Here is a 23,621-nt window from a genome sequence, read left to right on the forward strand (position 1 = left end):
CCACACATGGGGAATTTTTTTGTTGCAACGCAGGTAGATACAGAGGTAGATACATAGGAAAAGAACAGATCACTTATAGGAAGTTTGAAAAACACTCTCAATAGAAGATCTCTTATACACAAAAACTCCTATAGACAAAACCTCCCATTACCCAACAAGGGATGGAGGGGAAAAATAATAAAAGATAAAGACACTTACCCCGCATTCGTAACATTTGGACTTGTCTGTGTAGTTCCTTCTCCTTATAAACTCAGTCGCTCGTCCATTATCGACAGCGATACTCGCTCTAACAGTTCGGCCAAACAACTGCAACATTCAGGTAATATTATTTGATCAACTGTATCTCTGCAGACCATTATTACACACAATGAGATATACTAAAGCTAAGGACATTGTGGATTATGTAGCTATGGCAATTGCAGGAGTCAAAAAACAGAGCCAGGAAACCTATTGATTGAATGGTTTATAGTTGCGTTCAAATGTCATTAATTGGTCTGCTTTAGTTTAGTCCCAAATTCTGATGGGGTGAATGTGCACGCGTGAATGCACCTTTAATTGACATATAATAGCAAGGCAAGGCAAGTTTATTTGTAGAGCACATTTCATACACAAGGCAATTCAAAGTGCTTCACACAGCAGTAAAAATGCATTAAAATCACAAAGAAATTACAGAAACAGAAATACAATAAAATTAACTAAATTAAAAATTATCAATCCAACTGATTGTCTAAACTAATAAAATCACAAACAAAAGAGAAGAGTGCAAAGATAAAAATTAACTACAATAAAATTAACTAAATTAAAAATTATCAATCCAACTGATTGTCTAAACTAATAAAATCACAAACAAAAGAGAAGAGTGCAAAGAAAAAATCCTTTCAGTCATATGCGCAGCTAAACTAAACTGTTTTTAGCTTAGATTTGAACATTGTCAGAGTAGAAGCCTGTCTCACATCTTCAGGAAGACTGTTCCAGATTTTAGCTGCATAAAACTGAAATGCAGATTCCCCATGTTTAGTCCTGACTCTGGCACCAGCAGGAGGCCGGTCCATGTTTAGTCCTGACTCTGGCACCAGCAGGAGGCCGGTCCATGTTTTGTCCTGACTCTGGGCACCAGCAGGAGGCCGGTCCCTGAGGTCCTCAGAGTCCGAGATGGTTCATATGGCACTAACATATCCAAGATGTACTTTGGTGCTAGGCCATGGAGAGACTTGTACACAAGCAGAGCTGCTTTAAAGTCTATTCTCTGAGCCACAGGAGCCAGTGCAGAGACCTGAGAACAGGACTAATGTGCTCATACTTCCTGGTTCTGGTCAGGACCCGAGCAGCAGCGTTCTGGATGTACTGCAGCTGTTTTACAGCTCGTTTGGAGAGGCCAATGAGCTGGCCGTTACAGTAGTCTAATCTACTGGAGACAAACGCATGGATAAGTCTCTCTAAATCTGGTTTTGACACTATATTTTTGAGTTTGGCAATGTTTTTTAGATGGTAAAAAGCTGCTGATGTTATTGATTTGACATGGCTATTAAAGTTCAAGTCTGAGTCCATTATTACCCCCAGATTTCTAACTTGGTTTGTAGGTTTTAGAGCGAGACTTTGGAGGTGACCGCTAACACTTTCTCTTTGTTTCTGTGGCCAAAGACAATTATTTCAGTCTTGTCTGAGTTCAGCTGGAGAAAGTTGTTTTGCATCCACACACTGATCTGTTGGATGCAGTGACAGAGTGAATCTACTGGTCCATAGTCACCTGCCGACATATTTGGTATATTTGTGGTCTCGATAATGCAGGGAACTCTACTTGAATCTGTTGGGAAATTTTGTCTCATAAATCTTTACGTAAAAACACTTTAAACTAGTCTATTTTACAGAGAATTAAACTGTGTCAATACACATCTGTTACTCGAATGTATTACCAAAAAGGAAACATATTTATTCTCACAGTATGGTAGAAAATTGGTATTAGATAAAGTACACCGACAAAAAAGGTCGAATTGTCAGTGGTATTTAAGAGAAAATTACACAAAAAAAAAAGCTCTAGCTGCAGGAACTGGATGTTGGATCTCTCTAGCCTTTACCATACCCAGATTAACCTATAAACTGTACCTAGGACTATTGATCACACCTTAGACTTGGCATCACTCACCTGTTTATTGTTTATTGTTCGTGCACAGTTATGAGCACATTCTCTGTCCAGGAAGAGGACAAATGCTACACCTTTGCTTCTTCGAGTCTCTTTGTCTTTAACTATTGTCACCCTAAAATACACATCATTACATTAGAACGAATAACCAAACAACAAAAATAGTATTTTCATTCACACACAGATGAATTGCTGACAGATACTTACTTCACAACTTTCCCATACTTGGTAAATAGCTTTAAAAAAAAGAGGCAAATTGAACGATTATACAATGGGACTTAACGACACCACTGTAGGATTTATTTACAATATAATTTACCTTGTGCAGATCATTGTTTGTGAGCGAGAAAGGTAAGTTTGACACATACACAGTGCTTTTGCTTGGTGCCAATCCCCCACTCATGATGGACAACGACGTGCGTAACGCGTTACGCCGTTTTCAAAAACTGCGCATTGTGCAAAGTTGGATTTACGCATACACTACTTAATCGTACAGCTAAAAAGGAAAATTGATCGAGTGGAAAGGTAAAAATTAAAGGCTGCAGCTTAAGCTAACAAAAACAAACTCGGACGCATTTTAAGGACGTTGCCGAAGCTTAGCTGGCGCACAATGATGACGTACGTACCGTCAACGCCACCGGGGAAGCTATGCTAACTGCTAACGATAGCGAAGAATCAGACTGGATTATCTTGCTTTTTTGCGCCACGTATGAATAAATCGAAGTGGATGTACGTGCATCTTGTTCAAAGCTAATTTAGGGATATTTTTTGAGTGACCGGTGCTTTTCTTTTGTCTGAAATCATCCACTGATCTTGTGGCTGTCTGCTAATCGTGCGATGCGTAGCACTAGCAGAGTAGCATCCATGCAAAAGCCAGTAGTACTTTAGCAATTCTCTGATCTGACTGTTGTGCAAATAGAAATAAAATAGATATGATAACATACTAAAACCGTTGCAGTGGTATAGGGCTATGTTTTTTGTGTGTAATTTTGCCATTTGCACACATTTCCTCCCGTAGTCTATGTTTACACTAACTTTCTGTTGTCTTTTTGCAGATTGTTCTGAAGAAATAAGTCAACGGAGTTCCTTGTGATTCACATAAGAGAGGAAACAGTAAGTAGTACATCCAAAGAGTTGTCTGGCTTTGCTAAACATCTTGAATACATGGGATCTCTGAGTTGTTTACAGTAATGTTAACAGTTAGTGTTGGATTTGGGATGTGCATGATGATCAATTGTAAGGTTAAATCAAACTGTAAATCACACTTTTCAGTGATATCATATGGTCCTGTTTAGGAGTTTGATTTTCTACCAAAAATGGTGAGGATGACTGCCCTTGCTACTTTGTGACATGACTGTAATTTGAGAGAATCTTGTTTAACAGTAATCTGAGCTCTCTTTACATTTGAGCACCAGAGCTTCAGACGGAGCAGTTCCTTCATTTAGCTTAAACCCCAAGGAATGTTGATGATTCTTGAAATGTATAAATTATACATATGATTTGGTGATAGTTAAATCTGTTCTGCAGTGGCTTACAGGAGGGAGAGAAATGTACGAGATGTGTATGACGATCGCTTCATAAACGAAAGACCGGTAAGTGTCTATTAAAGATCGAAACCCTTACTCCTAAAATAAAGGTCATAATGGACTGATGATTACTTTTGTTATTTAAGGGTCCGTTCCCTCGTGCAGCTGGTGCAGTGGAGAGAAGGGGTCCTTACAGACCAGAGGAAGAATACGGTCGCAGTGGTTATGATTATGAAGGACCTCCCCGCTTTTTCCCAAATGGAGGAGGCCCTCGCAATTACCATTCTGAAGAGAGGGGCTACCATGGAGACAATGCCCATTTCCCTGCAGAACGCAGAATGGGTCCAGCTTCAAGACGGGTGAGAGAGTCAATCTAATTTTAACAGAGACTGCTCCATCAAACACGACCAGGTGCTATTAAATCTATCTGCAGTACGTAATTTTCAAACCGACAGCTCCCACCAATCATCTGTCACGTCACTAGTATACCCAGGGAAGCATATTTCAGGTGCACGTACAGCTTTAGAACTGCTTTTTTAGATGAAGCGGCTAATGCGCTCTCGTCTCAAAGTTTAATACAGTACATCAGGTTTTTGCAATATTCTACACGGCTGCATCCAGCGCAGAGCGGTCTGATCTAGACTAGAGTTGTCCAGAAATAATATATTAATAATGCCTTACATTTGTATTGAACTTTACAGGACAAAGCCTCTCAAAGCGCTGCACTGTAGTGCGGGTATCTATACCGACTTGTAATTATGGTAACATGGTAAAATTAAGAGAACCACTATTATTTTGTGTTGAAAATTACAGTATATAAGATCATTTCAATAAACAATGGACAAAATGGGACTCTGGACATAGTATGCTTTATCCCCTCTTTTCTTTGGATGCCACCGCTTAACTTTCTCATTTTATTCCTTACTTATCCTGCGTTCTCTCTGGACCTGCATGTTTGTTTGTTTGTTTTACGTTTGTTTTTGTTCTGTGTTGAAAAAATAAATGGTAAAAAAGAGAAAATTACAGTATACATTTTTTAAAAAAAAGTTTTGGTTCTCAATGTTGTATAGAGTATTGCACTACTGTTACTATTAGTATCATGACAACTCTAATCTTGACCAAAAAAGTGTTATTACAATATACTAGGTGGAAAATGAGGCCAGGTATTGTATCCCAGCTTTAAGATAATGAAGGAAATCCGTTATTGTCTCCTTTTGGTCAAATTAATCTGGGAGTAGAGCATATCATTCCACAGCACAAACACGTCACCAGAGCAGACTGTCATGTACACAGTAGAGTGTATATTTTAATACATTGTAAGTTGAGGATTTAAATGTTCAATCAACTTCAATGTCTGGCACATACCAAATGGTCCTGTGAGTTCTAAAAGGTTTGATATGTAGTTCATTGATTTACAGTATTATTTGTTTTTAAAATTGATTTTTTTTGATATTTCATACGTTTGTGAAATAAATAATTACCATGATATTAATGAATTACTCAATTGACCGAAACACCATTTTCTTTTTAGCAGGAGGACTATTCCTACCCTGCCCAGAGACCTCCCAGAGAAGAACCTCATCCCGGAAGGAATTTAGAATTTGGGTAACCTGTTTTTAAAGTTATTGGCTCTGTTTTATTCACATTTGTTTTCATTGGTAGTGTTTTAGCAACAATCCCATGTTCTTTATGAACATGTCTTCTGTAATTATTGTTACGGTCAGCAGAGGACACTCTTTCACAGTTCCTGGGCCACTCCAGTTTTCCCTGTAATTGAAGAGGTAGAAGACCTCACTTGTGTAAGCCCATTTCAAACCAAAATGTTTATATCACAGGAAGCATAAATCTTTTTATTTACATTACATGCAGTCGCTGGGCTTTCATGGCGATAATAGAATGTGGCGTAGGATTTTTTTCTCTTTCACTTTTAAGATGTCCTGAAACACTGGCAGACGTGTTGCCCAAATTGTTACTTTATTTTTGAGCCTGATTAAATGCTGTCAAATCTACAAGATTGTAAAAGATGAACTTGTTCTGAGAAAACAATGATAAAGATAGTGATTATCTTTATCTGAGTGTGTTGCATTTCCTCAGTTCTCGTGCGCCGCCTCATGCTGTAAGAAACCAGGGAATCTACCCAGCACCCAGAGCCCTTCCAGAGAGCGGAGAAGACAACTTAGTACAAGCTATTCTCAACCTTGACCGCGGGTAAAAATGATATCTTACAATGTATTTTACATTTACAGTAAGAAGGCCTGTCCTGTTTTTGCCATTCATACTTTTATCACTTTGTTGACTGCAGTCGAGAATTAAAACAAAAGATTTAATAATTGTGCATGGGATAGATTTGTAATAAGCAAAACACACAAAATACAACTTACAAAAAAATGCAGTACCCTTAAAATTGATAGATGGCAGCATTGAGCTATATTTACAGAAGCAGGAGCTTGGGATGTCACAGGAAACAATTCAGGATCCACCAACCAAACAGTGAAATCTTGAATACATTAATTCTTCTTGCATGAGACGAGCTTTAGGAAAGCAATCTTTCTGAAAGGGGAAAAAAAATGATAAAATAATAACATTAATTGTTACTTTTTCTGGAATATATTCTTATTTCTTATTTTTGCTTCTGAAAGGGTCACAAGTACCGGTAATCACATTTTTGTTGTTACGACTGCATTGTAGGCCTGGACGATGGGACAAAAAGATGAATCACGATTGATGTTCCTCATGTTAAACGATCTCAAGTTTCAATTAAATTTAATACATATACATGTACATATTCACTGGTATAAACAAAAAAATATATAACATGTTTAATTTAATAATCAGGATTTATTTTTATTACAATTTAGCTTTCATATAGTTTTTACTGTTTGGTATTGAAGTTCACATTTATATTTCTTATGGCCTGGAATAACATTTTTTTTTTTTTTTTTAATTTTTACACTCAAAGATGTCTTGAATCCAACTGTAATGTACATCAAGTTATTCCGTAAGAGTAGTCAGACTTTGAGAGATACTCAGGTGTTGTCTGCAAACATTTTTATTCCAACCCTTGTCCTTTAGTCTTTCCATCCATAGTATTATTTAATTAGCATAGCAGATTTAAAATGTTTCTCTTTTTGACTTATTCATTGCTCATTGTTTTATGTTGCACCAAATCACCAAGACAAGTTCCTGTGTTTGTAAATGGTCACATTTATATAGCGCTTTTCTACCGTCAAGGTACTCAAAGCGCTTTACATCAAGGAACCAGTCACCCATTCACACACACATTCACACCCCAGATATACGCAGACACTGGGGGGCAAGTTGGGTTAAGTGTCTTGCCCAAGGACACAACGGCAGTATTCACATGAGGCAGCTGCGATCGCACCGCCAACCTGCGGGCCAGTGGATCTGACCGCTCTGACTGAGCGGGGAGTGAATTCTGTTCATTGACTACGGCAATAAACCCCATTCTGATTCTAATGAGACTTATGTTCTGGTTCTGCTGCAGGAGGAAGGCTGCTCCGTTCCCTGCTCCCATCAGAGAGCGCTCCCCTGTGCGCAGAGACGTGGCCCGCTCCCCGCACAGTCGCTCCGGCTCCAGCGTCAGCAGCCGGGGGTACTCGCCTGACCGAGCCAAGAACCTGCCATTCCCAGCAGCGCAAAGCAAGAGTATGTTCAAGTTACTACAACTGTTACCGCGACTGCTGTTACCGCGACTGTTACCACGTTATTTCGACTGTTACCTCGACTGTTACCTCGACTGTTACCTCGACTGTTACCGCGGCTGTTACCGCGGCTGTTACCGCGGCTGTTACCGCGACTGTTACCTCGGCTGTTACCTCGGCTGTTACCGCGGCTGTTACCACGTTACCTCGACTGTTACCACGTTACCTCGACTGTTACCTCGACTGTTACCTCGACTGTTACCTCGACTGTTACCGCGACTGTTACCGCGACTGTTACCGCGACTGTTACCGCGACTGTTACCGCGACTGTTACCGCGACTGTTACCACGTTACCGCGACTGTTACCACGTTACCTCGACTGTTACCTCGACTGTTACCTCGACTGTTACCGCGGCTGTTACCTCGACTGTTACCTCGACTGTTACCTCGACTGTTACCTCGACTGTTACCTCGACTGTTACCTCGACTGTTACCGCGGCTGTTACCACGTTACCTCGACTGTTACCTCGACTGTTACCTCTACTGTTACCGCGACTGTTACCGCGACTGTTACCGCGACTGTTACCGCGACTGTTACCGCGACTGTTACCACGTTACCTCGACTGTTACCTCGACTGTTACCTCGACTGTTACCTCGACTGTTACCTCGACTGTTACCTCGACTGTTACCTCGACTGTTACCTCGACTGTTACCGCGACTGTTACCGCGACTGTTACCACGTTACCTCGACTGTTACCGCGACTGTTACCGCGACTGTTACCACGTTACCGCGACTGTTACCGCGTTACCGCGACTGTTACCGCGTTACCGCGACTGTTAACACGTTACCGCGACTGTTAACACGTTACCGCGACTGTTAACACGTTACCTCGACTGTTACCGCGACTGTTACCGCGACTGTTACCGCGACTGTTACCGCGACTGTTACCGCGACTGTTACCGCGACTGTTACCGCGACTGTTACCGCGACTGTTACCGCGACTGTTACCGCGACTGTTACCACGTTACCGCGACTGTTACCACGTTACCGCGACTGTTACCACGTTACCTCGACTGTTACCTCGACTGTTACCTCGACTGTTACCTCGACTGTTACCTCGACTGTTACCGCGACTGTTACCGCGACTGTTACCGCGACTGTTACCGCGTTACCTCGACTGTTACCTCGACTGTTACCTCGACTGTTACCTCGACTGTTACCTCGACTGTTACCTCGACTGTTACCGCGACTGTTACCGCGACTGTTACCGCGACTGTTACTTCAAAAAGTCTGCACTATCAAATTATTCTTGTTTGTTGTATTATTTAGCATATTCTGTCATTATTGTATGTATATATATATATATATATATATATATATATATATATATATATATATATATATTATTGCAAAACCATTTCTGTTCTCTGTGTTTCTGAAGGTTTAATGCTAACTAAAAGATTTGAATAATTTAAACTTAACTTTAAAGTAGACATTATGCTTTTTTCAGGTACTTTGTTTTCAACTATTTAAAAAGTAGCACTTGATTTAACATTTAAACTTAATATTAGAAACGGGTCCATTGACTTCCTGTTCAAAGCTGCAGCTCTGATAAACCCCGCCTCTTCATAGTGACATGTAAATGACGTTCCGCTGCTTGTGAAATGTTTTTATTTTTGAAACATGGCTAAGTGACATTTTAGTCCGCTACATGTATCACTTCATTTTGAATGTAATTCTTATTTTTTTTAATAATTGCATCTAAGCACAGAGATGTGGGCGGGGATAGGGGGTAGATGGCAACAGGACTTTTTCTGAGCGCTTGAGCCTCAGTTGCAGGGCAATACAGGATTACCGTATTTTCTGCACTATAAGGCGCACCGGACTACAAGGCGCAAAACAAAACGTGTGCCACACAAAATCGCGTCAAGGTCAGTAAGCATGACCAGAATTATTCCATATATAGGGCGCACTGGATAATACGATGTACTGTCGTTCTTTGAGAAAATTAAAAGCTTTTAAGTGCGGAAAATACGGTACTTGTGCAGGAATCAATTAAAGTACAACTTTGATGAGGAAACGCTGTTGTGATGAGGTTAAAATCTCAGTTTATTCATCTTAAATGTATCTTCATACTGTTAATTTTGTCTTCTAACATAACCATTCATTCTCCTTTTATGAATTGTCTTGTATTCATTAATTTCATGACTGACAGTCTTGCTCGTTGGCTTTTCAGGTACGAACTCAACAGAAGGACAAGCAGGTCTTTCTGAATACCTTTGGGGGGCGCTGTATTCTCAACAGAGCGGACATGAAACTTTGGGTCGGTACATTGAACAATTAACTACCTAAACCTGGGTGAAAGCAGCTTAAGCTCAGTCGTTAGTCAAACTGCATTGCTTACGTTTGTCCTGTGAATGAAAGATGTATAGATGTATGTTCTATTTATTTATTTACAGATGATATTTCACCCAGGTCCAAAGTTTGATGCACCCATTTCCCCACCTGTGCCTGATAGTGCCCGTTTGGCGGGCTGTTTAGCTGTGTATTTTAACATTTAGAGTAGCTGTTGTTCACTAATCCAATCACGGCCCGTTTTCCGTGTCCGTGTGGTGTAGTCGCATTCGTAGATGGAACGTTTGTCTGTTTGTAGTCGACAACCATTTCCAGGGCTGGTAACTCTCTCTCTCGATTATCACTGACAGGACTATGACCATTTAAGTCTATTAATTAGGGCAGCAGCTAACGGTTATTTTGCACCGTTATTCGACAAGCCAAAAGTTCTGTGAATTGACTAAACTTGACTCTGATAAAGCTTAAATGATGCTATTCTGACGAGCGCGCTTGCAGATGGGAGGACTTCCATCCAAAGCGCTGAACGGTGTCACATTTTGGTGTAATACGTGCTCTGCGTCAGCTGTAAAACCTCTTTGCCTCTGCGCACGTTCGCGAATCTGCGTAGTTCAGATCATTTGAGATTAATCTGTTTATTTATCTATGTCCTATTGCAAATTCAAATATGATTGAGACTAGGGCTTCAAACAAATCAAAAGTGCTTTTTTGTCACAGCACACAGCAAAATATCTAAGCCTGTAGTTTAAACCTCAACTATCATGATCTGAAATGTACTGTGTAAGACTTGCATTTTCAGTTTTTAAATGTTAAAGCTCCTAATGAGTCAATCATTCCAACAATAAAGTCCTTTAAATGTAACAGTATTATGTCGCTACCTGAAACACAAGATGCTGGATCGAATCATTGACTGTGAAATTAAACGAATAGACGGGCGTTCTCCATTTACCACAGACAATCTATCAAACATACCACATTGTAAGCTCATAATCCTTAAACTTAACCTTTACACAGTCACGGTAACCCGAGGCGGTCGGAGAGCGTCTCTAACGCGCCCGGCAGTCGACCGGCAGCCGACCTCACAAGCGGCTGCCACTTTGTCAAGCGTCATAAAGATGCCACTTGTACGCACGGCGAGGGGGGCGCGGTGTAGGGTGTCTGACGGATCGTCCGCACGTCAAACTGTTCAAACTGTGGCCTTTCTCTTCTGCGCCCGACTCGCAAAGATCATTTGTTCCTCGTCGGCGAGTTCGCTGACTGCAATGGTTTAGATTCTGTGGGGAAATTTAGTGGAAGAAATGTCAAAATTAGATCATTAGAGTTACAATAAAACATTTTTAGAATTACGAAACATCACAATTTTACGATTATTACACCATAAACAACTGTAAAATCCATAAATCGAGCTGCAACTTATTTCAGGAGTCGACTAGTTAGCGATGTTTTCAGCTTGTTGATTAGTCAAACAAGTATTTCTATTGACTTTTTGAATATCACTTTTAAACAAATAAAGGTTGAAATATGATGACTGAAGGCCTTTTTATGATTACTGTGAGGAAAACGTTACCTTTTATACTTTAACTTTAATTATGACACTGTAAATGTGATAAAAGATCTTTTCATATGCATTTTAGTCTGTATAGTCCAGATAATGATTACAGCGATCAAATTCCGAGTACATTTTTTTTTTCATAGTCGATTAGTCACAATTCCCGTATTTTTCTGGACAATAAGTCGCACCAGCCATATATATATATATATATATATATATATATATATATATATATATATATATATATATATATATATATATATATATATATATATATATATATATATATATATATATATATATATATATATATATATAAATAAATATTACACACATTACATTATAGGAACTAGAAGTTGCACTGGAGTATGAAATGCAGTTGCAAGTGTGAAAATGACAAATAATATCACATAAGTTGCTCCAGAGTATAAGTATAAGTCGCACCCTGGCCAAAACTATGAAAAAAGGTGCCTCTTCTTGTCCGGAAAATACATTAGTTGGTTAATTGTTGCGGCTAAAATCCCTCATATGCGAGCAGCTTTATGAACTTAAACTTTCTTCATGATAAGGAAATGTTAATGACACAAACGGTCAGATACAAATGATTTGATTATAACAACTTTTTCTAAAATGGTCACAACCATTATTAGTAGTTATTGTGACTCTGAAAAACCACAGTTACGGACTCACAGGCGACCCCTGACGTCCCGTTGTCCCGGTGAATCGCTCTAGGAGACGTCAGCCGCTGGAAATGGTGCAGAGGTGGTTGACTGTGTGCTTGTTCTAGCTTTAGGTTCCTGTCTGGACTGTGGACGCCATCTACACTTTCTCTAATGACGTCGATCTCCTCCTTTCTTCATTCAGTATTAGAATCATTTGATTGTCTTGTAAAATGTAATTATATTGTGTTTTTCTTTATCTTGTCAGACAAAATCCCCGGGCTCTCGAGAGAAGGTTCACCACACAGTGCATCTCCAACCAAGGTGAGAGCAAAGTACTGATGCCATGAAAGTACTGATGCCATGAAAGTACTGATGCCATGAAAGTACTGATGCCATGAAAGTACTGATGCCATGAAAGTACTGATGCCATGAAAGTACTGATGCCATGAAAGTACTGATGCCATGAAAGTATTAATGCCATGAAAGTACTGATGCCATGAAAGTAGTAAAGCCATGAATGTTCTGATGTCACGAAAGTATTAATGTCACGAAAGTATCAATGCCATGATATCAATTTGTAGAATTGTTGTTATTGATCTTGAACATTTAATATTATCCATGTAAACCTTATCCTGAATCTTTACAAGACCAGACTTTTCCCAATTCACAGTAAATACTTTTATTACTGTATTTTCCGGACTATAAGTCGCGCCGGAGTATAAATCACACCAGCCAAAAAATGCATAATAGAGAAAAAAACACAAGTTGCACTGGAGTATGAAATGCATTTGCAAGTATGAAAAATAACTAATAATATTATATATATATATTTATTTATTTATTTATTTATTTATATATATATATATATATATATATATATATGGAAGGAAGGAAGGAAGGAAGGAAGGAAGGAAGGAAGGAAGGAAGGAAGGAAGGAAGGAAGGAAGGAAGGAAGGAAGGAAGGAAGGAAGGAAGGAAGGAAGGAAGGAAGGAAGGAAGGAAGGAAGGAAGGAAGGAAGGAAGGAAGGAAGGAAGGAAGGAAGGAAGGAAGGAAGGAAGGAAGGAAGGAAGGAAGGAAGGAAGGAAGGAAGGAAGGAAGGAAGGAAGGAAGGAAGGAAGGAAGGAAGGAAGGAAGGAAGGAAGGAAGGAAGGAAGGAAGGAAGGAAGGAAGGAAGGAAGGAAGGAAGGAAGGAAGGAAGGAAGGAAGGAAGGAAGGAAGGAAGGAAGGAAGGAAGGAAGGAAGGAAGGAAGGAAGGAAGGAAGGAAGGAAGGAAGGAAGGAAGGAAGGAAGGAAGGAAGGAAGGAAGGAAGGAAGGAAGGAAGGAAGGAAGGAAGGAAGGAAGGAAGGAAGGAAGGAAGGAAGGAAGGAAGGAAGGAAGGAAGGAAGGAAGGAAGGAAGGAAGGAAGGAAGGAAGGAAGGAAGGAAGGAAGGAAGGAAGGAAGGAAGGAAGGAAGGAAGGAAGGAAGGAAGGAAGGAAGGAAGGAAGGAAGGAAGGAAGGAAGGAAGGAAGGAAGGAAGGAAGGAAGGAAGGAAGGAAGGAAGGAAGGAAGGAAGGAAGGAAGGAAGGAAGGAAGGAAGGAAGGAAGGAAGGAAGGAAGGAAGGAAGGAAGGAAGGAAGGAAGGAAGGAAGGAAGGAAGGAAGGAAGGAAGGAAGGAAGGAAGGAAGAGGCTCCGAAGTGTAAGTATAAGTCGCACCCCGGCCAAAACTATGAATAAAGATGCGACTTATAGTCAGGAAAATACGGTAAATAAATAAGCAACAGATTAAAGAGAAATCAAAGATGTTCCTTGTTTGTGGAGCTATAGATTTGTAAACACAGACACTGTTGGTCACTGTACTGCCAGAATCATCTGGAACTTCTCAGGGCCCATCCTTTTTAATGAGCGTTTAGTCGCATTGAAGTATGTTAATGGCTTTTAAAGTGGCAGCCATGCAGCACTTGAAAGCCGTGCGGCCTGTGCTTTGTTTACCTGTGGTGTAAGCAGACTTCAGTCACTGGAACATGTCGTCGAGTCAAAGCAGATCGAATGTCGACAAAGTTGTCCCCTCTAAAGCGCTCTTTTTTTTAAAACTGTACAGGCGTCTGCCACCTGTCATGCAGCTCGGCCGCGGCTGCACCGATATGATCTCCTCGTCTATAGCCAGCAGTGGAAATGGCCTCAGATGTGATTAGATGCAGTTGGTGGGGCCGTGACCACCCAGGAGAGAGGAGGCTCTGTAACCCAAGTCCAAACTTTATCATTGGATCTTACCCACAAACCTCAGCCTCTCCAGGGATCCTGTCAGCAGGGGTTTGGGTCAGTTCAGCCCAATCAATGAACACTCATTTCCTTTCTCGGTCCAAAGTGTGTACTCGTTGGTAACTGTCAGTGTGGCTGTTTCAAGATGCAGCAAGTGGCTTACAGAATTAACCTGTGAATGGAATAAAGAAAGTGTAGTCTTCCAATTTGTATTCTGAGAGGTAGAAAAATGGGTTAAAATGTGTATAGTACACTAGTTCATTTAATGTGTTAATATTAGCAAAATTTGTTTAGTATTGATTTATTTATTAGACTAGGACAACAAAGCGGACACATAAGCTCACATCTGGTGCAATACATACATAGTGTATCACAAGGGCTCATTTTCACTACATTACATTACTCTAATAGTTGTAAAGAATACTTTGTCTACTCTACCTATATCTGCTCTATTAAGTTACAGTAATGGCAGAATAAATATGTTCTGTTACTTCTAAATGAGTTTTTCAAACCACACTGATCATTTAAAATAAACCACATATCCAATCTAAAAATACCAGTGCCGTTTTCAAACAGTAATATCCTGAAGCAGTGCACCACATAATCAAAGGTTGTGTTGAAAGACTCTGCCGCGCCCCTGCGCACGCTCACGTCAAGTATTTAATGTATCCTGTGCAGCATTGTGTTTCTTTGGTCTGTGGCATGATCCTATAACCTTTGTGAGATAAAAGAGGTGCCCCTCCCCCTCTGCCGCCCGCTGAGGTGGCGCTGATCAAAAGGACACACAGGGTCTGAGCTGACCTGGGGCAGACTCCGGGTGGTCTGTTGGGTGGAGAAGTTACTCCAAAGGCCAAAATAAGGCTTTGTCTCTGGCTTCTGGGTTATGCTTGTTATGAGCGTGAGGAGTGTTTATGAGGATAACATACAAACTAAAGTATTAGTCTTGACTATGTCAATCTTTTTTCTTTGGACCTGTACTTACAGATGCTGTACCTGTTACCAGAATAAGTTTTACAGTTACAGTAAAGCTAATACCAACTAGAATGCTAACAGCATCTGTTTTTTTAGAGAATAAAATATAATACATTTTATGCTTACTCAGAAATCTCATTTTTACCCTGACCCGCTGATTTTACAACAGTGCATGAGAGCAAATCCCATGGAAACCTATTGAAGTTGTGATCCTGACTATAAGAATGGTGCAAAAATACACCTAGTATAAGACCATATGATAATATTTTAGAAGCTAATATCTATGTTTTTGAGTATCTTGCTTTTTAGTAACGATTGTATCATCCAAACGTAAGTGAACACTGCTCGCAGCTGCTTTGTTAGACTGGGCAGTATGTGGCATGGACTGGGCAGTATGTGGCATGGACTGGGCACTATGTGGCATGGACTGGGCAGTATGGCATGGACTGGGCACTATGTGGCATGGACTGGGCAGTATGGCATGGACTGGGCACTATGGCATGGACTGGGCACTATGTGGCATGGACTGGGCACTATGTGGCATGGACTGGGCAGTATGGCATGGACTGGGCACTATGTGGCATGGACTGGGCACTATGTGGCATGGACTGGGCACTATGTGGCATGGACTGGGCAGTATGTGGCATAGACTGACTGGGAAATACATGGGGGAGACATTTAGGGGACTATCCCAGCACTTAACACCACAGTCTTAGTTATACAAATGTCAAGTATGAACATGCTTTAGTCTGTTATATATATTGTGATATATTATTTTATAAGTTCATAGGATGGTTCATTTTAGTCTGGCGTTGCTCATAAATGCAGTGTCTGAGCCTGCACTAGTTTAAAGATGCACTGATGGCGTCTCCAGTGGTTTGCCCAATTCTGTCCAAATGTTTGTTTAAAATCCGAGAAAGATAACGGCCTTAAAGAGTCTCTTCTTTTGGCTTTGATCATAAGAGGAAGTCCTTGCATTATCTTTCTTTGAATGTCTTCTGTGGATTATCAGTTGGAAAAATACACAGCTGCCTGCCACCAAGGCCACAGTATGGATAAAATATTAAGGCCAGGCGACTGCACGGGCTGCTAAAAGATTAGAAGAAGCCTGGATTGTATTATTTCTTTTCTCTGTGTGTATCTGTTGTCCCATAATAGGCCAGCGTGAGTAAAAGAGACTTCAGGATGAAGACTGACAAACTGTACATTTCGCAGTGCACACAGTGAACCTTTTTTCTCCGGGGAATGAATCACAATAATAGGACGGGGTTTTTACGAGTCGCGCTTTCATTTCAAACTCCCCTCGGAGACGGAACGCAATTACACGCCATAGTACATTATTCGAGAGATTTAATATGACTTTATCCTCGTCTTTAGCCACGCTCCGGCAAGTCGGCGTTCTCCAGTCTTGGTACGGCGATCCAAGGCGGCCTAATTTCCTCCGACGCCCTCTTCATCCTCCGCTCAGGACCCATAGTTCATCCGGGCGATCCATCTCTGACGCAGATATGACTTAACGCCACTTCCAGAGAATCTTTTGAAATTTCAGTCGATATTTTCCCGTATCCATAACAAAGATGTTCAATGGATTATCTGCGATGATGTGCCTGGGATTATCTATACTTTACTTTTGATATAGCGATGCCTTCTGTAATCCCAGTGAAAGTGGATGGTTTACTGGTCGTGTCGGAACAGGAATAGCGTTGATTTTTAGGGGCGGAAAATGATGTGCGTTTGTGTTTGTGTTTGACCCGTTTTCAGGAGGAGATCCATCTGCCGGAAGTGGAGCCGGAAGAAAAGTTGGTAGTTCCTGTCGTAAACAAAGAAGACGTGCAGAAGTCCACAGAGAGCTTTCACGAGCGACGGGCCATGGCCATATCGGCGAAAGCCCAGGAGATTGAGAAGGTAACTGAAGCTGACACCGAAAGGGTCATAAGGCTTCGAACAGGAAATGGAAAGGAAAACTCGGAACGTTGTGTGTTGTTCAGGTGTAAGAAGTCTTTGCGTTGACAATAGTTATATCCAGTTTAGAAAATAAGTCCATATGAAAGTAATTGGATTTGCACTAAAATACACATTTTCCACGTAGGCAACACTTTCACAGTTATTTGGGACATTACTGTATATTTAGTTCCTTTTTTGTATATGGTATTGAAGGGCTGCAGCAATGAATTGTGATTAGTTGACTACCATATTTTCCGGACTATAAGTCGCACCGGAGTATAAATCGCACAGCCCAAAAATGCATAATAGAGAAGAAAAAAACATATCTAAGTCGCACTGGAGTATGAAATGCGAGTAATGCAAGTGTGAAAATAACAAATAATATCACATATAAGTTGCTCCAGAGTAAAAGTATATAGGGTATATAAGTATAAGTCGCACACCGGCCAAAACTATGAAAAAAGATGCGACTACGGTATTAAAACGGTCTCAATCTTCCAAAATGCCAGGCAAAAGACCTTACGTCTCTAAAACAACGGCATTATTAAATTAAAATGACAAAAAATAATAAACTATTTAAAATTCTCAATTAAAATGTTTTTCTACATCAAGAAGCCTTCAGTTGGCATATTTCTAACATTTTAGCCTTGACTAATTGCAAAAATAATGGCTGACTGCTACTGTGTTCATTTCATGACATGGTGTACTTCACTTAGACTTAAAGTAGTTATATTTTTTACTTACAACTACTCCAAGTGAAACTTTGTCACGCTCACAGTCTCGAGTGGAAAGGTTTTACATTAACCATTTTCTCATTAAACGGACCCGAGTGTAATGGGTTTCTACAAATGTCAGCCTGGTGCATGTGTGGCATACGCTGTAACCTTGGCATATTTTCCTGGTAACGTGTGCCGGCATTGGGATTTTTCACTTGCACGTGAATCGTTTAACTGCAACAGCCTCTTAAAACGCTCCCAACAAGACCGGAAATTAAGTTTTCTGACCTTCACCAGGCACAGTGGCACGTACGTCTTAATAATCATCGTTGTTTTTCTAAAGTCTGTTTAGGAACAAAGCAATTTTAGATGTTCTTAGTCCGGCGATACTGCCAGTGGAACGGGCTCCATAAAGAAACGCACCAAAGCTTTCGGGGGGGAACAATGAAAAACAAGCATCGTAACTAAGAGATAAAACCAGCCGGGTTGGACTAAGTATAGGTTTGCGTTTAAATTTGAGAGGTCGAGCACTTAACAGAGCAAATCCCCCTCGGGCGATGGGTTCAGTGCTGCGCAGTGATCTAATGAAAGCCATTCCTGCACCAGTGAACACCACCGCTGCTTTTACTGGGACCATTAAAGCCCTGCGCCCGGCTCTGCCCCGGAGCACGCGCCGGGGCCCTCTCATCGAGCTGCGCCACAGAGCACCCAGAAGCCTACAGGCCGCCGTAACTGCACCGCTGGCGCTGCATCTCCCCGCTCGCTTTACAGCCCAGCGCCTTCACCCCATCTGTGTCTCCTTTTAGGTCTCTGCGTAGGCCGCCGCGTGACTCCGGCTTTTTCAACATTTGCGCCAAAGCGATGCTCTAATTGTTCACAGCCTCAAAAGCTCGAATCGCACGTGCTTTCGTCCAACGCGTATGTGACTCGCACAAATTGAGCCCGTTTCATCCTGTACTTTCCTTTTCCACCGCTTCCCGTTGAAATCGATACCGCGAACGCTTTGAAATTCCCCCTCTTTCAGTCAAAGTCCATCACGCGTCGCTCTCCGTTACTTTGATCGACGGGTGGGATTCTTTTGTGGCTTTCCAAAGTGTCGAGTCGCGTCAAGAATTCGCACGGTTTTGCACTTGACGTCGTCTCTCGATGTCTTTTCTCGTTTGTAAAATTCACAACTAAAGCGGTATTCCTGCCATTTGGCCTTCGGAGCTTACGTAGACCCGAGTCAAACAGAGGTGAAGGATGATCATCTTGTTCGCACTTGTCGCGGTTTGAGCCCAGTTCGTTCCGGGTGTAGACTTGGTTCGATCCCGTTTTTTATAGACCTCGTTTAGTCCCGGATGGATCTGGATTTAGTCGCAGCTCTGTTACGGTGTTTGTGCAAGTATGCGCTCACCCTTAAAACGATCCTTCGTTTATTTGTGTTAAAACGGTCTTTCCAACGTCGCTGTAGTGTTTGCGATGGCGGTTAGTACTCATCTCTCAGCCACTTTGACCACTTTGAGCAGTGTCAGACAGATGTGTGGGTTGCCGCGGTCTCAAATCTGGTCTAGCCATCTCCCGCTGCACTCGCGGACCCCCAAACGCCAGAGCCCGGTAGCTCCGACGGCGCGCTTGAACGTCTTTTGCACTTCTGGCGGATCACAGACCAGGCTTTCCATCATCGGCGGGGCCCGGCTGCGTTCGCCCGCCTGTGTTTGTGTAGCTAAGTGAAATTGGCCGCTGAAACTCAACCTTAACCCGCTCTCTCATTGTCGGGGTTGACTTTGGCTGCGATACAGACCATCGGGCCAAAGTGAGTGACATGTCAAAGAGGGATATTATAGTTTTGTGTGCGTTTTTTTTCTTCTCTTCGTAGCCAGAGCTGTGATACAAAGGGAGTTTTCTTTCGTTTAAAAAGAAACGAGGTTTGTGCAACGCATTGAAATGAATAAAACGTTATGAATTTGGCAGAAATTGAGTCCCTTCAGACATAAGAACGCATTAATATTGATTGAATCCAACATGCATAAAAATCTAAAATGGTTGTTAAGGGAAAAACCCACTGCCTTTAGCTAATAAGGTTTGATTAAAGGCAGCACAGGAGATCTCTGAACATCTGCTACGTTTGACGGAACAAATCTGGAAATTTGAACCTGATATTTTTTTTTTTTTTTTTTTTTTTCTTTGAGGGTCAAAGGGAAAGGACCTTGTAAACAGGATTCGACAAACAATTGTGAATTAAGCTAAATACAACTCCAAGTATGTGTTTGTGCAATAACGATATTATAATATACTTAGAGCTCAAAAAAGCCAATTTTACCTACCATAGTAGAAAAAGCTTCAGTTGTAGTCATCTGGACTCAGTTTGAAAAAATATTTTTTCAATATTTTTATTTTTTCAAACTGAGTCCAGATGACTACAACTGAAGCTTTTTCTACTATGGAACACGCCTGGACGAATGAGGGATTACACCGACATATTTCCAATTTTACCTACCGTATTTTTTTCACTAAAAGTCGCTCCGGAGTATAAGTCGCGCTCCGGAGTATAAGTCGCGCTCCGGAGTATAAGTCGCGCTCCGGAGTATAAGTCGCGCTCCGGAGTATAAGTCGCGCTCCGGAGTATAAGTTGCACCAGCTAAAAAATTCGTAATAGAGAAGAAAAAAAACATAAATTGCACTCGGAGTATGAAATGCGGTTGCAAGTGTGAAAATAACAAATAATATCAAGTATAAGTATACAAGTATAAATATAAGTCGCACCCCGGCCAAATCTATGAAAAAAAGTGTAATTTATAATCCGGAAAATACGGTAATATATGTTATTTGATTTAAAAAGTGTTATGAAGCTCAAACTGCGAAAGTGTAAACGGTGAAAGATGCTCTTATTCTCCACCCAAAGTCTGTAGTATAGGACGTTTCCTTCCTGATTGGATAACAAGGGAGGGGTCAGAGGAAGTGTGTTCACAATATAGGAAGTACATGTTCAGCACATTGTTAATTATGAAAATAAAGTGGCCCTTGATCAGGAACTTCAAGGAAAAGCTGCATTTAAAAGTCAGTGTTCTTAGATTATTTTCTATTATTAAACAAAGAGTAATGGGCTGTTTTGTAGGTGCAGAGGATATTTAGAAGTGGCCCTTGATTGTAGTGAAAGCTGAAGGAAATTGTCCTTATATTAGCGAGAAAAACATCCACAATGTGATTATACATTGGCGCCATTTCTGTCCAGTAGACTCTACATTTAGTCGTGCTGTAATTGTATTGTGCTCAGGTTCACTTTATAAATACAGCTTGTTTTCGGTGGTGACATTTAGTGGAAAAAGCGCCCCTTCCATAATGTAGTTGAAGCCAGTGAGCTAATCTCCCCTGGCGACGTTCTAATCATTATTATTCATTACAGTGGTGTTTTTGGGCAGCACTGCCACTGACTTTGGAAACTATTGTAGAGCCAATTTAAAATGTGTGACACTGGATCTTTATTTGTGATCCCTGCTCCTTGCCAACGATTCTTACTTTACAAAGAACTCTGCGAGACATCTATAAATTAACTCGAAACTTAGACGACTTTAGAGTTTGTGGAGTCTGAAACTCACTGTTGTTTGTCTTAATCTTAAACACGCAAGAACCCGTCAGCAGATGTACCTCTGTGACTTTTTCTGGTGGAGTTTTTGGTAGTAATCTGATCAAAACGTCATTTTAATTGGTTTTAATCATAGGATCTGGCAACCAAAATGCATCCTGCTTTCTGATTGGATAATAATCTGACAACTAAACAACTTGGCCATTATTTTTTTATGCAATTAAGAAACAAAAACAACACTAACTATAATTATTAATCGGTAATATTTGATTTGAACATGTTAACCTCATATTTGGGCCATATTAATGACATTTGAAATATAAATCCTTTTTAAAGATTTTCACTTGTAAAAAGGTATAAGCTGTTTGGGAAAATATAGGTTCCATCATTTATTTTGCTTTGTATTAATTTCATAGATGTCATTGTGCCAAAACTGCCCTGGGACAGATTTGCGAGCTCCCCCCGTCCTCTGTATGAGCCACATTGTCTCAACGTTTAATACATTTAATAATACTTTATTGTTTCGTTAAACACAGAAATCATTATAATCACACTAATTGCATTGAAGTCATCAGAGCACATTGTCCTCCATCTTGATTCTCAGAAAGTAAACCACACCAGGTCATTATTACCACATCTGGTTCCAGTCTGTTCAGACCTGTGTCTCGCTATTTTGCAAATCAAACTGCAGTGCGTGGAAAAACATTCTCATTTATTTTATTAGACATTTGAGACTGTGTGAAATGGCAGCTCGCTTCCACCAACTCCTCTTCATTGTCTGTTTTATAGCTGTTCGTAGGCTGCGAGCCACCTCCTAAAATGTATTTTACAGCATCTCGGCCTACACTGTCCTATTTAAAAGACCTCATTAAATTCCCAGAGAAGAACTGTTTGTCATTTAACACTACACGACCCACCTTAACACCGGGGTAATCAGCCCATGGAGTTTTCACAGCCAGGTGTCGGGTGAAGCAAGAGGGAAACAAGTTCTCTTAAAAAGATTAAAGAAGATGCTTTTTTTAAAACTTTATTAACCTGTAACACAAGTAGATTATTTTTCTTTTGATTTCTTCATAGTAGCATTTCACTGTAGCAGCAGATTGTCATTTTTGAATCCTGAATACCCTGATACCCCATTCGGATGCATGAGTCTACCAGAAACATGTCTTTAAGCGTGGTCGAGGTATAATCATCAAATAAGTGTGAAACGTCTGTCAAATCCCCTTATTATCCTTATCTGAATGTTTACGAGATCACTTTTACTTTTATTCTGCTCTTTCTGTAGCATTTTTAAATATAAACTATGTACAATATTGTCTACATTCTGATATATTGCACACACCTACACCGGGAGTCTTAGTATTTAACGTGGGTGGGGATAGGGGATAGGTGAAAACGGGAATTCTGAGCACTCCTGCCTTGAATGCACAGTTAATCATCGTTTGAGTAAGTTAACGACGTGGGAACACCGCTCCGACGGGATTAAAAGCTCGACGTCGATGTCGCACGATATGCTTCTCCCTGTTTTTAAAGCTGCAAAGCGCCGGTCTTGACCCGTCCGTACCGTTGCAGGTTTACCGGCAGGACTGCGAGACCTTCGGCATGGTGGTGAAGATGCTCGTGGCCAAAGACCCCAACCTAGAAAAGCAGCTGCAGGTTCCGCTCCGGGAGAACCTGGGCGAGATCCGCGAGCGCTGTTTGGAGGACCTCAAGCAGTTTATCAACGAGCTGGACGAGGTGGTCCGACAGCCCGAGCATTTGGTCTGTGACTCGACCACGCCCACCGCCGCCGCCCCGACGAGCCATAAACCCAACAAGACTGGACTCAATCACAACTCTTCTTTTTGAGGAGAGACTGTGCGCGGTGCAAAGACTTTTTACAATGCTTTGTTTGATAATGGTTCTAAAGGACAATTTTCATCTTCAGGTTATTTTTAGGGGAAACTGTATTGTCTAATTTGTTCTCCGCCCTCAAATCCCACGAGGACGTACTGTATCATTGCCATGGTTCTGTTCTCTACCTAGCTGGAGGTTTTGGGGGTGATTGTGGAGGAAAGTCAAGTCATGTCATTTATTTTAATAAAACTCAATCTTTTGTTTATCCTCTGAAAATCATGTACACTGTGTTGGTCAGAAAATTTTCAAATTTAGGTTTAAGAAATGGGTCATTTTACTAGAAAATTTCAAATGTATTTACTTGACTACATTTGTTAAAGTAAGTCTACCTTTTCAAGATGCTTAAGTTTGTTTATTGTACATTTTATACACTGGCTCTCGATCAGCGTG

General features: G+C 40.9%; 2 protein-coding genes across 4 annotated transcripts in view; one reads left to right on the forward strand and one right to left on the reverse strand.

Annotated features, from left to right (window-relative positions):
- Positions 1-2,550, reverse strand: part of zcrb1 (zinc finger CCHC-type and RNA binding motif 1) — a 3,273-nt gene extending 723 nt beyond the window's left edge. Inside the window, exons 1-4 of the mRNA XM_072454910.1 lie at positions 2,460-2,550; positions 2,348-2,376; positions 2,144-2,255; positions 199-306 (exon numbers count right to left, since the gene is read on the reverse strand). Of these exons, the coding sequence (XP_072311011.1) occupies positions 199-306; positions 2,144-2,255; positions 2,348-2,376; positions 2,460-2,543 (333 nt within the window). The 5' untranslated portion in view covers positions 2,544-2,550. The remainder of the gene's footprint in view (positions 1-198; positions 307-2,143; positions 2,256-2,347; positions 2,377-2,459) is intronic.
- Positions 2,551-2,751: 201 nt separating this feature from the next.
- Positions 2,752-23,495, forward strand: pphln1 (periphilin 1). 3 transcript variants are annotated; one of them, XM_072454903.1, is made up of 11 exons: positions 2,752-2,869; positions 3,196-3,253; positions 3,668-3,732; positions 3,813-4,025; positions 5,201-5,271; positions 5,761-5,874; positions 7,172-7,332; positions 9,567-9,653; positions 12,162-12,217; positions 16,872-17,015; positions 22,908-23,495. In XM_072454903.1, coding segments are annotated over exons 2-11 (1,188 nt in total). In that variant the 5' UTR covers positions 2,752-2,869; positions 3,196-3,252; the 3' UTR covers positions 23,184-23,495. The 3 variants fall into 3 exon arrangements, with proteins under 3 accessions (XP_072311004.1, XP_072311003.1, XP_072311005.1); XM_072454902.1 differs by having other exon boundaries at positions 5,198-5,271; positions 22,908-23,493; XM_072454904.1 differs by lacking the exon at positions 9,567-9,653 and having other exon boundaries at positions 2,753-2,869; positions 5,198-5,271; positions 22,908-23,486.
- The last annotated feature ends 126 nt before the right edge of the window (positions 23,496-23,621 follow it).

Source organism: Eucyclogobius newberryi, unplaced genomic scaffold, assembly GCF_026437365.1.
Source record: "Eucyclogobius newberryi isolate DKJ021-1_F unplaced genomic scaffold, fEucNew1.0.hap1 SCAF_2, whole genome shotgun sequence".
In the NCBI taxonomy this organism is placed as follows: Eukaryota; Metazoa; Chordata; class Actinopteri; order Gobiiformes; family Gobiidae; genus Eucyclogobius; species Eucyclogobius newberryi.

Bases quoted from the DNA above. Each gene is read 5' to 3' on its own strand.
- pphln1 (XM_072454902.1), top strand. The intron at 3,733-3,812 runs GTAAGTGTCTAT...TTGTTATTTAAG, and splicing joins GCTTCATAAACGAAAGACCG to GGTCCGTTCCCTCGTGCAGC. The intron at 12,218-16,871 runs GTGAGAGCAAAG...ACCCGTTTTCAG, and splicing joins ACAGTGCATCTCCAACCAAG to GAGGAGATCCATCTGCCGGA.